Genomic DNA, 12,200 nt, shown 5'->3' on the forward strand with positions numbered 1-12,200 from the left:
AAAACATGACTGGAAAAGAGTTCAAAGGCTTCACCAGACTGGCAGAGGGGTCTGTGACACATAAGTAATTTTTAAATCCTTGCACCACAGACCTGCCTGGAATGCTCTCCTTCCCTATCTCCACATTTTAGAGTCCCTAATTTTCTATAAGTCTCAGCTCAAGTGCTGATCTACAAGAGGCTTTTCCTAGTGCCCTAAGTCACTAATGTCTTCCCATCCAAGTTAACTTCTGTGTGTTTTCTATATATGTAACACATAAGTGTTGCCTCCCCTATGAGAATGGAAGCTCCTTCAGGGCAAAGGCTGTTTTGTTTTTGGCTTTGTATCCTCAGTGTACAGCACAGCACCTGGAAATATCAGGTGCTTGATAAATGTTTGTTAATTGTTGACTCCAAATAAGTCTCAATGGGGATAACTAAAAAGCCCTACCTTTAATTTAAAACACCTAAGAGCTTTAAGAGAACTGCAAACTCAACATGGATGAGCAGAATGATGTGTCAGACCAAAAAATCATGCTGTTCTAAGCTACACAGTTGGAAATACTGGGTAAAAGGTAAGTCAACTCTATAAAATCAGAGATTTGAACCCCAGACTTCAATCCCCAGAAGTCCTTGGTACTTCCCAGAATTCCCTATAATCTCACCTGAGTCTCCACCTGGATGAGATCACAATTTATTATTTAAAGGGCTCTCTGCCTCTCAAGAGCTCTCTTCCTCTACTCAGAGATTACAACATGTAAGTAGGCTGTGAATGGGCTAATCATGCCCTAGGCATGTGACTTATTATTTTGTATCCTTGATTTCTAATAATCGTTAATAAACCTCATAAAATATAATACTTTTATTACTAGAGACTAAAATTAACTGATACAACTCTGTGCTATGAGGGCAGCTAGGTAGCACAGTGGATGAAGTTTTGGGTCTGGAGTAAGGAAGACCTGAGTTCAAATCTGGACTCAAACACTTATGTATGCCTCCGGGCAAGTCTCTTGACCCTGTTGGCTTCTGTTTCCTTGTCAGTAAAATGAGCTGGAGAAAGAAATGGCAAATAACTCTAGTATCTTTGCCAAAAAAAATACCTAAATGGGCTCATGAGAGTTGGACATGACTGAGATGACTGAACAACAAATGTCTCTACTCCATTACTCTGTTGTGGATAAGCTGCAATATGTTTGTAACAGACAGCTAAGTGATGAAGTAGGAGTGCTGAGCCTTGAGTCAAGAAGATTCATCTCTGTGGATTCAAATCTGGCCGCCTCTGATGCTGCTGTGTGACCCTGAACAAGTCACTTAACCCTATTTGTCTCCATTTCCTTATTTGTAAAATGAGCTGGAGAAGGAAATGGCAAATGACTCCACTGTCTTTTTCAAGAAAAGCCCAAATAGGGTCACAGAGTCAGGCACAATTGAAAAAAAAAAACACACTGAAAAAGACATACACAGTATCATGAGCCACATTAGGAAAGCACTTTAAATTGAGGTAAGACCCCAGTGACTCAGTGCCAACGCAAGGGTCAAATCCATGACAATCTGTACCATAGAATCACTCACCATCCTGCCCATGATTCCTGTCCCCACTGTTTCAGCTTCCACTTCTGAGATATGCACGGCATGCTCTTGCTTGACATAAAGCAGCAGCATTATTCCAACAAGTCGCACAAGCTTTACCTGAAAGATAAGGTTACAGTTGTGAATTTTATGTTAGAATATCAACTTTAGTGGTTCTCTAAGTCTCATGATGGCATGGTAGTGACACTGGAATATTTTGTTGTTTTTAATTAATTAATTTTTAAAACCCTTACCTTTGATTTTAGAATCAATACTATGGATTGGTTCCAAGGCAGAAGAGCAGTAAGGGCGAGGCAATGAAGGTTAAGTGACTTGCCCAGGGTCACACAACTAGGATGTGTCTGAAGTGAGATTTGAACCTAGGACCTCCTGTCTCTAAGCTTAGCTGTCAATCCCCTGAGTCACCTGACAAATGGACTCAATACCATCACAAATTAGCAAAAGTTCTGGCACAGCCACCCAGATGGAAAGGCTTTAACCACATATGGGACCAGTGCCTGACTGGTCTGTCCTAGGACCAGTGGCATTGGAGAAGCTTGGCACAGCAAGGTTAGCTTCCAGAGGACAACTCTTGGCCATGGGAGCCCCTTAAATGTATATATTAAATGCTCTCCCTCTCACTGCCATGGATATTCCAAACCTTTTCATTTTTCCTCAAGTCTCCCAGAACATCACAATCCCCCACCCTCATCAGAAGAACTTGGTTTGTATTCCACTGAAAAATTAGAGTAGCACAGTAACTGAAGTCATGGGAGCTGATGAGATGGCCAGATGAAAAAAGCATACTGGGAGAAGAAAGGGGGCCAGCACGGAATCAAAGAGGACACCCAAGGTTATTGAGCATGACCAGGATGAAGATCCAGCAAAGAAGACTGAGAAGAAACAGTCCAACAGGTCAGAGAAGAAACATTGTCATAAAAGCCTAGAGAGAGAGTATCAAGGAGAAGATGATGAATAATCAGAGAAATGCAAATCAAAACAACTCTGAGGTACCACCTCACACCTAGCAGATTGGCTAACATGACAATAAAGGAAAGTAATGAATGCTGGAGGAGATGTGGCAAAGTTGGGACATTAATGCATTGCTGGTGGAGTTATGAATTGATCCAACCATTCTGGAGGGCAATTTGGAACTATGCCCAAAGGGCACTAAAAGACTGTCTGCCCTTTGATACAGCCATAGCACTGCTGGGTTTGTACCCCAAAGAGATAATAAGGAAAAAGACTTGTACAAGAATATTCATAGCTGAGCTCTTTGTGGTGGCAAAAAATTGGAAAATGAGGGGATTCCCTTCAATTGGGGAATGGCTGAACAAATTGTGGTGTATGTTGGTGATGGAATACTATTGTGCTCAAAGGAATAATAAAGTGGAGGAATTCCATGGAGACTGGAACAACCTCCAGGAAGTGATGCAGAGTGAGAGGAGCAGAACCAGGAGAACATTATACACATAGACTGATACACTGTGGTATAATTGAATGTAATGGACTTCTCCATTAGTGGCAATGCAATGACCCTGAACAACTGGGAGGAACCTATGAGGAAAACCACTATCCACATTCAGAGGAAACACAGTGGGAGTAAAAACACTGAAGAAAAACAACTGCTTAAATACATGGGTTGAAGGGATGTGACTGGGGATGTAGACTCTAAATGAACATCTAGTGTAAACAACAACTTGGAAATAGGTTCTGATCAAGGACACATGTAAAACCCAGTGGAATTGTGAGTTGGTTGCAGGAAAAGTGGGTGGAGGGGAGGGAGGGAAATAATGTGATTATTATAACCAAGGAATAATATTCTAAATTGACTAAATAAATTAATTCAAATGGAAAAAAAATAAAATTATATATAGAAATATAAAAAAAAGAAGATGATGATCATTGATGTCAAAGGCTTAAGATTAAGAAAATATCATTAGATTCAGCAATTAAGAGGTCACTGATAACTCTGGAGATAGATATTGGAGAGAGGAATAATGAAGTCAGAAACCATATCAGGGAGTTAACAAAACAGAGAAAGGAAAGGAAGATTCTTGGCATCCCTCAAGGCTCTATCCTGGGCTTCACTCTCTTCTTTCTCTCTACCATCATGCTTGGTGATCTCATCAGTTTCCATGGGTTCAAATATCATAGATTTGCAGATGACAGATCTAGAAATCTAGCCCTAATCTTTCTTCCGAGCTCCAGTCTAGTGTCACCAACTTACTTTTGGACATCTTGAATTGAATATCTCATAGGTATCTCAAATTCAACACGTGCAAATGAAAGTTCATTATCTTTTCCCCTATGCCTCCCTATTTCCCAACTCTTACTACTGAAAGCACTATGGTCCACCCAGTCATCCAAGCAAACAAGTGGATTCTTCTCTTATACTCACTCCACATATTCAAGATACTGGCAAAACTAATCATTTCTGCCTTTACAATATCTTTTGTATATGAGCCCTTCTCTCCACTCCAATTTGATGTAGGTTCTCATCACTTCATGTCTGGACTATTGCAACAGCTTTCTAACTTGTCTCCCTGCCTCAAATCTCTCTTCATTACAGTCATCTTGCACTCAATGCCAAAATGATCTTCCTAAAAATGCTGGTTTAACTATAATGCCTCCCTATTCAATAAATTCTAGTGGTTCCCTATTATCTCCAGGATAAAACAGAAATGCCTCTCTCTGGCTTTACAACTAGACTCCTTCCTAGATTTCTAGTCTCTCCACACCTTACTACCTTTCACCTTCTTGGCAATCCAGCATCTTCCTTCTTGCTATTCCCTCTCTTGACTCTGTGCCTTCTCAATGGCTGACTCCTATTCTTCCTTCTCACTCCAGTCTCTTAAGTTAAGAATTAGCTCCAATCTTATTTCCCTCCAGATGCCTTTTCCGGTCCCTCCTCCTCCTTTTTTCCTTTCCTACTTCTAGGGCTTTCCCTATAAGATTACCTCCCTCTATTCTGTATACATCTTGTCTGGTCATAGATGTTGGCATGCTGTCTCCCCCCATTAGGATGTGAGCTCCTTGAAGCCCTTAGTAAATGCCAAACAAATGCTTATAGCCAGACCAAGGAGGATTTGCAATATGTATTTGCAGAAGAAGTATGCAAACCTATGAAATCACCTGCATATGAGATAAAATTTAAGGGCAAGATGAATTGACTCCCCCCCCCCCCCAAGGTAAAGCTGTCTAGTCAAAGATGGGTTTGAAGATTTCTAGGTCTTTGGAAAGAAGAATCATTTCTACACAATGGAAATGATGATAGTTTATAAGTTTCCTAAAAACAACAGGGGAAAGCCTCTTCTTTGATTTGCTAATATCAATCTTTCTTCCCATATTATTGAGAATTCTATGAAATCCAAATGAGCTTCTGCTCTTTAGTGCTACTGGCCCACCTTGGAACCAAAACCCTAAGTATTTTCCCTCTAATGGTAAAACATTGCCCTCCCGCTTCTGAACCAGGAACAAAAATGAATAGGACAGTTAATCAGTCAAATTAAAGGGCACATAAAATGTAGGAAATATGGCTTATCATTCCCTAGATTGCTAATATAAAGCCTTAGGAGCCAAAACTCTTTGGTCCAGACCTCATCTTACTTTTGCATATTTAGCATCTGGATGAAGACCTTCAGTTACAGCTTTAAACCACTCTTCCTCCTTTGGAGTATCATTGAAGAAAAAGGCTTCTTTACTCAGATCGAGTTCTTGGAACCTGTCCAAAGTTAAATCAAACAATTCTGACTACATAAAAGGATAAAACAAGAGGCATGCCCTATAAATGTTTCAGCTCTATAAGCTTCATCTCCCCACCTAGACAGGAAGATTCAGAATATGTCACCTCTTTCTTTTCATCCCTCCCACAGCACCTAGCCTAGTGCCTAATAAAGATTTTATTAGGTCAGTTGTTGTGGCTTTCTTTGTCTTCTCTAGGAAAGAATTAGTTGTTGGCATGCAAAGTATTAGACAATTAATAAACAAAGCTTTCTGAAAACAATGATTTTGACAGTTGGTTAAAGGAAATATTAAGTATTAATATTAAAAAAACAAGCATAGTTCAATCTTAGAAATGCCAGAAATGGAAAAGAAACTCTTAATGATATAGTCGCTTTAAAATTCCCTCTATTAGTTCCAAAGTCTTAGCTCACAGATACATGCCATGCAGCCAAAAGTAAAGATTCAGAGGGGTTTCTGGGATTAAAAAAAAAACAAAACAACTTACCCTATACAATATACATCTGGAGGCTCAACATCCAGGCTTAGCCAAGGCCGGAGACATTCTCTGGGAGACTGGCCATTCACATTGTATGTTCCCACAAAGAACCTGACAAAAGTGAATTGATTTGAAAAATTGAAGTTTTTTTTAGCACTAACAAAGAAGGCATGACCTTGCTGCCCATTCAATAGCTCCACTCTCTTTGAAGCAAAGGGTTAAAATACAAGAAGTGTCACAACAGTGGTCAGATTATGGTCCACCCTAAAGAGTATTCTCTTGCTTTAGTATGACACCAAAGGAAGGGAAAGTTCAAGGATGATCACAGCAGTTGTCTGTCATTTTCATTAACATCAAGAGATTAGATTCCTAATTAAATTTTCCTGACTTTCCCCATATAATTTACTTTGGATCCATCATCCTGTATAAATGGAGATTTTGAAACTTTGATTTCATTCCCCAAAAGTCATTAGTATTTCCCAAAATTCCCTAAAATCTCTCCTACGTCCTCATGTTGGCAAGATCACATTATTGGTATTTTAGTGGATGTATGCTCCTCCCATGCTCTCTTTGATCTGCGACCAGGCTGAATTCAGGAGGTTCTTTTGCTTTAGTTATTAATAATAGAACTTTATAAAATATAATGCTTAGTTATTTATTATTAATTTTAAAACCCACATTTTTGGCTGACCATGAAGAGATAGAATTCTCAAATATTTTTAAGATATAATAGATATATTTTTTCAAGCCCGTGCTCCTGCCCACCCATGTTTTCATGCCATCACAGCCACTGTGTTCCACCTGCTTCTGATTCAGCCTGAGCTGTACCGGCCCAATCTCCAGCCCTCCAACAGTCCACAACCAGACTCACCTGCCACTCCAAGCCACATGTTTCATTTTGTTTTTCCCCTGGAAGGGTGAGATTCCTTAACCCATTTATACATTACCCCCCCCCCCCAACATGAATCACTACAAGAGCCGTTGTGAGTTGTGATATTTTTCTTTTTTTCCTTCTTTCCAGAATTTTTTTCTTTTTCTTCAAGTTTTCTTTTTATATTTTTTATTATTCTGGCCTTATTTATTATATTATATATTATTCTGACTCAGAAGTTTTTTTTATTTTAATTTCTTTGATTCCTTGATGTTTTTTAATACTTGATTCATATGCCTTATGACTCAACCATGTATCCCTGTGTAATTCCTACATGTATCCCTATATCCTCCTCATGGGGGAATGTATTATTATTTTCCTTGGGGGGGACTATGCTATTGTTGTGAACTTTGACTTGAATTTGAGCCTAATTTAGAACAAGAGACTACCTCCCAGAATCTAGAAGGCACTGTGAAAATGCCTGCAGAGACATCACGCTGTACCAGAAGATCCAGAGTGAACTTTGGGATGTGAATTGAACTATGGGGGGGTTAAAATGCCTTTGTTTTGAATGTATATTCTTATGCCAAAGGGGACTGCTCCCAAATTGGCTTTTTGTCAACTTAGTAATCATTGGTTTTATTCTTTTTCCCCCCTTTTATCCACAAATTATTGCAATTTTAAAGTTGATTATGTTTCCATGATCCTTTTGGGGAAACTGGTTTCCCAATAGGATCATGGGGGGTTATGTATAAATGGAGATTTTTGAACCTTTGACTTCATTTCCCAGAAGTCGTTAGTATTTCCCAAAATTCCCTATAATCTCTCCTATATCCCCACATTGTCGAGGTCACATTATTGGTATTTAAGTTGATGTAAGCTCCTCTCACACCCTCTTTGACCTGCAATAAGGCAGAATTCAGGCAGTTATTTTGCTTTAGTTAATAATAAAACTTTATAAAATATAATATTTAGTTATTATTACTTTTTAAACCCACCATCCCTGATTTGATATTTAACCCTACATGCCCTACAATGTCATCAAAGGAAACTGGAAACTATATCATATAAGAATCACTGAAGGTAGTAGGGATGTTTAGTCTGAAGAGGACAGCACTCAGGGTTGGAGAAAACTGTCTTCAAATGCCTAAAGTGCATCCATGTTGAAGAGAGATTGAACAGAATAAGGGCCAGGCTGTGAAGGGTTCTAAAAACCAAATCAAGGATTTCATGTTTGATCTTCAAAATTAATCATAATTTACATTCCCAGAATTGATAGCATGCTTGCAGCTCAAAAAAACTTCAGTTGTTTCTCATTATCCAGAGAATAAAGTGTGCACAGGTTCTCTCTCTCTCTCTCTCTCTCTCTCTCTCTCTCTCTCTCTCTCTCTCTCTCTCTCTCTCTCTCTCTCCTAGTCTTCTAGACTTATTCATTTGACCACCTCCTCACTAAGACTACTCTCCATCCCCAGTACACATTCAATGCATTTGTGTTTCTGACTCTGGGCTATGTCTGTTCTGTATACCTAGAATGCCCTTCTCCCTCTCATTTTTATCTCATAACCCAGCTTTCAAAGCCCAGCTTACATGACAGTCCCTGAAAGAATGAAACAGAATAGAGATTTCAGAAATACAACCAAATTTGGATGAGATTACTTTGGGCATGAAAAGCCAAAATCATAAAATATTGGGGGAAGGAATTCAAGGAAGTCAATAATTTTTGTCCGATAAAAATTTATAGGTTTACTGACATAGGGGAAAATAATAAAAACAATAAAAATAAATAAATACTGTAGATAGTGAATTCCTATTAGATCTTAGAAATAAGCATTATACATCACTTTTAAAGTATAATGAAATGAAGATTCTCTCAACTGTAGAGAAAATTTAAAAATTATCAAATGGAATAAATTATGGGAAATATAAATAGGATAGGTTCAGCCAATATATTAAAAATGACATCACTACCTTACATTATTCCTTGACATTCTAATCAAACTATCAAATGATTACTTTTATCAAACTAGGAAAAAATAATAATGAAATTCATCTGGAGGAACAGTCGAGAATCTGAAAGGAAATATTGCAAAAAATGGAAAGGAAAGGGGCCTGCCAGTACTAGATTTCAAACTATACTATAAAACAATAATCATCAAAAACAATTTGATATCCAAGCCCAGAAACAGTAGGTCCTGGGTTCAAATATGACTTCAGACAATTTCTGGCTGTGTGACCCTGGGCAAGTCACTTAAACCCCACTGCCTAGCCCTTGACCTTTTGTCTTAGAACCAATATTGATTCACTATTTAATAAAAGTTGGTGAGAAAACTGGACAGTGGTGTGGCAAAAAATAGGTTTAGATTATCACCTCATACCACATACCAAGGTAAATTCCAAATGCCTTCATGGTCTAAATATAAAAGGTCACATCATAAGACAAATCAGAGGAGTAAGAAAGAAAATACCTTTCAGATCTATGGATAGAGGGAAAATATTTACTACCTCATGACAGAGGACATGGACCAATATGAAACACACTTTTTGGACATGGTTAATGTGAGAATTTCTTTTGTTTTACTTATATTTTCCAATGGTTTTAATTTATTTTATAACTGCTGGGTTTTACTGCTGGGTAAGTAGAAGGGAGGAAACAAATCTTGATAATAAAAAAAATTAAATGTAACTTTTAAAAAAACTATAAAAATAAATGGATATGATTATGGAAAAAAGGAAGATTTTACATGGAAAAAAAATTTCCAACATAACAAGAATGAAAAGGAAACTGTGAAGATAGTATTAACTCTCCCCTTGTCTATTTTTAAATTAATCAACAAAAACTGAAAACACCCCCACTTAACACTAAGTAGGGGAGGTCAGCAAGCCACTTGCTAAAGTAGGTATCAACTCCAGAAGGGAATGACCACTCTCTGTGCAGTGCTAAGCAAATTGATGGACTGCAGTTAGTTCCTGTAAAGTGGAAGAAGGGACTGGAAATGATCTGGAAAAATGACTATAAAAGCCCAGTACTTCCTGTCCAAGGGGGCCTTGGGCTGAATTTTCAGCTTAGAGGATCTTGGACTGGGACTGTTGCTTGGAACTACAACTTAGGACTTCGACCTAGGACTCTGACTCTTGAACTGCTACTGATAAGACTGCTCCTGGATCTTCTCCTTTGGAATTTCAGCTTGGGTGAGTGAGAAGCTGACCCTCCTTTCCTGGCTTCTGGAGAGATTAGTTCCGGAGAGGCCTTCTCTTCTTGGAGGAGACCCCGTGGCTTGAACCCTTATTAATTCACCACTGAGTCCTCTGGTTGAGAGGTTAATGAGCCCTGCTATATATAACGAGCTATAATATTTTTAAATTGATGACCACAGTATTATCTTAGAATTTTCATATATTTAGTCAAACCTTTAATTTTAATTCCTTACAAAACATTAGCAAAATGTTTTTGCCATAAATAATGCTATTTCAAGTCTGGTATGAAATATATAAGGAATTGATTGAAATTTATAAGAGTAATATCTATTCCCAATGAATAAGCAAGTTGTCAAAGGATGCAGAAAATTTTCAACAGGAAATAGAAACTATAATCACTTAAAAAATTATTCAAACTTACTAACAATGAGAAAAATGTAAACTAAAACATATTTGGAATAAAGTTAGACTCACTGAATTGGCAAAAATAATCAAAGCTATTAAAATTCAGTGTTGATGGGGCCATTGAGAAAAATGAACTTCATTATAGTGTTGGCCAGACAAAATAGGTGATACCTTTTTGGAGGCCAGTTAGGAAATATACATCAAGATTTATAGAAACCAACTACATATTTTGTTGGTTTTTTTTATTCAATTTTATTATGAGTTCTAAATTTTCCTCTCCTTCTCTCCCACTCACTGAGAAGACAAGAAAAACAAAACCCATTTTAAATATGTATAGCCATCTAAAATAACTTCCCACATTAACCAAGTCCACAAAAAAGAGAAAAGAAAATGAGTTCATCAACTCTCTATCCTTATGTGTGTGTCTCATGAGTCCTCGGGAATTATCGTTCAACTCTATACTTTGTACCAGTGATCCTGCTGCTATGGCTCTCATGTAAGGATATTACTAAATGGGAAAGGATCTATCAATAAATATAAAATATTCATACCTCCTTAATTTGAAAAAAAATAAATTAAAACAATTTATGTTCAATGATTAATATAGCATGGTATGATGGGTAGTCTGTTGGAGTTAAGAGTCTGCAAGCCCCAAATCTTGCTTCTGTCCCTTCCCAGTTTAGATAACCAGCACTCAATTTATTGTTTGAATTTCATTTCATAAGTGAGAATGAGAAAATATACTTAAAGTACATAGCAAACATTACTACTCTATATAAACGTCAGTTACTGTTGTTATGCTGAAGAATGCTTGACATTATATTGATGAAAAAGAATGTTACTGGTTCAATAAAAATGGAAAAATTAGAAATATGAACAAATGTAGAAAAATATGCCATAGTATAGAAAGCAAAGGAAGCAGAATTAGAAGGACAACATAAACACTATGACTAAATAAAGAAACTGAATGCCATCACCAAAGGAATAGCTAAATAAATTGTGGAACACAACTATAAGAGAATATTACTGAACTATAAGAAACCAATGTTGAGAATTAGAGGAACTGCTGCAAAGTGAGTAAGCAAAACCAGGAAGACAATATTCATTGTCATTGGGTATTAATCAATTAATCAGTTAAGGACTGACTATGTACTTAATGGGCAACTAGGAGATACAGTGGGTAGAATACTGAGCCTGGAGTCAGGAAGACTCATCTTTGTGAGTTCAAATCTGTTCTCAGACTCTTATGAGCTGTGTGACCTTTGACAAGTCACCACCTCTGTTTGCTCAGTTTCCTCAACTGTAAAATGGGGCAAGTACGAGCACCTACCTTATAGGATTGTTGTGAAGATTAAATGAGATAATTGTAAGGTGCTTAGCACAGTGTCTGGCACACAGTAAGTACCAAGACATACTTATTCCCTTCTCCTTCACCCCTTTAAATTTCATAAAGCATCTTAAGTATGTGATTTCATTTATTCCTTACAGCAGTATTGTAAAGTAGATGCCTCCTTTTGCCAAGGACCATTTCCATAGGTGTAGTATATTAAACACATTTTTAGCTTTTTTTGATATACTGGCTAGTTTTGCTGATATTTTTTCCTCTTCTTTTAAAAAATATTTTGTTATACAAGATAGTTCTCTGGGAGGAGGAAAGGCACTAGAGGAAAGAGAAAAGGAAATTTTGGTGATGTAAAAAAACCATAAGATATAAAAAAAAAACGTATTAGAAAAGAAACAGTAGATACCAAGAAGAAAATAGCTACAAGCAAACTTCCAGATCTTAAAGTAAGAATTAAAGGAAGGAGGGAGACAAACAACAGAAAAGTAGAACCTAAGGGATTGCCTTAGATCAATGGTGTCAAATTAAAATAGAAAACAATCAGAGGGCAGTTGAGTAACTCAGTGGATAGAGAGCCAGACCTAGAGATGGAAGGCCCAAATCTGCCCTCAGAAACTT

At 37.4% G+C, this 12,200-nt stretch overlaps 1 protein-coding gene across 6 annotated transcripts in view; it reads right to left on the minus strand.

Moving 5' to 3' along the window:
• Positions 1-12,200, minus strand: part of INPP5B (inositol polyphosphate-5-phosphatase B) — a 79,515-nt gene that overhangs the window by 22,290 nt on the left and 45,025 nt on the right. For all 6 annotated transcript variants that reach the window (XM_007492820.3, XM_007492823.3, XM_007492824.2 and 3 more), the window contains 3 exons: positions 5,779-5,880; positions 5,157-5,271; positions 1,551-1,667 (listed from right to left, as the gene is read on the minus strand). In XM_007492820.3, coding sequence (XP_007492882.1) covers positions 1,551-1,667; positions 5,157-5,271; positions 5,779-5,880 — 334 coding nt within the window. The remainder of the gene's footprint in view (positions 1-1,550; positions 1,668-5,156; positions 5,272-5,778; positions 5,881-12,200) is intronic.

The sequence above is a fragment of the Monodelphis domestica genome, chromosome 4 (assembly GCF_027887165.1).
Source record: "Monodelphis domestica isolate mMonDom1 chromosome 4, mMonDom1.pri, whole genome shotgun sequence".
Classification (NCBI taxonomy): Eukaryota; Metazoa; Chordata; class Mammalia; order Didelphimorphia; family Didelphidae; genus Monodelphis; species Monodelphis domestica.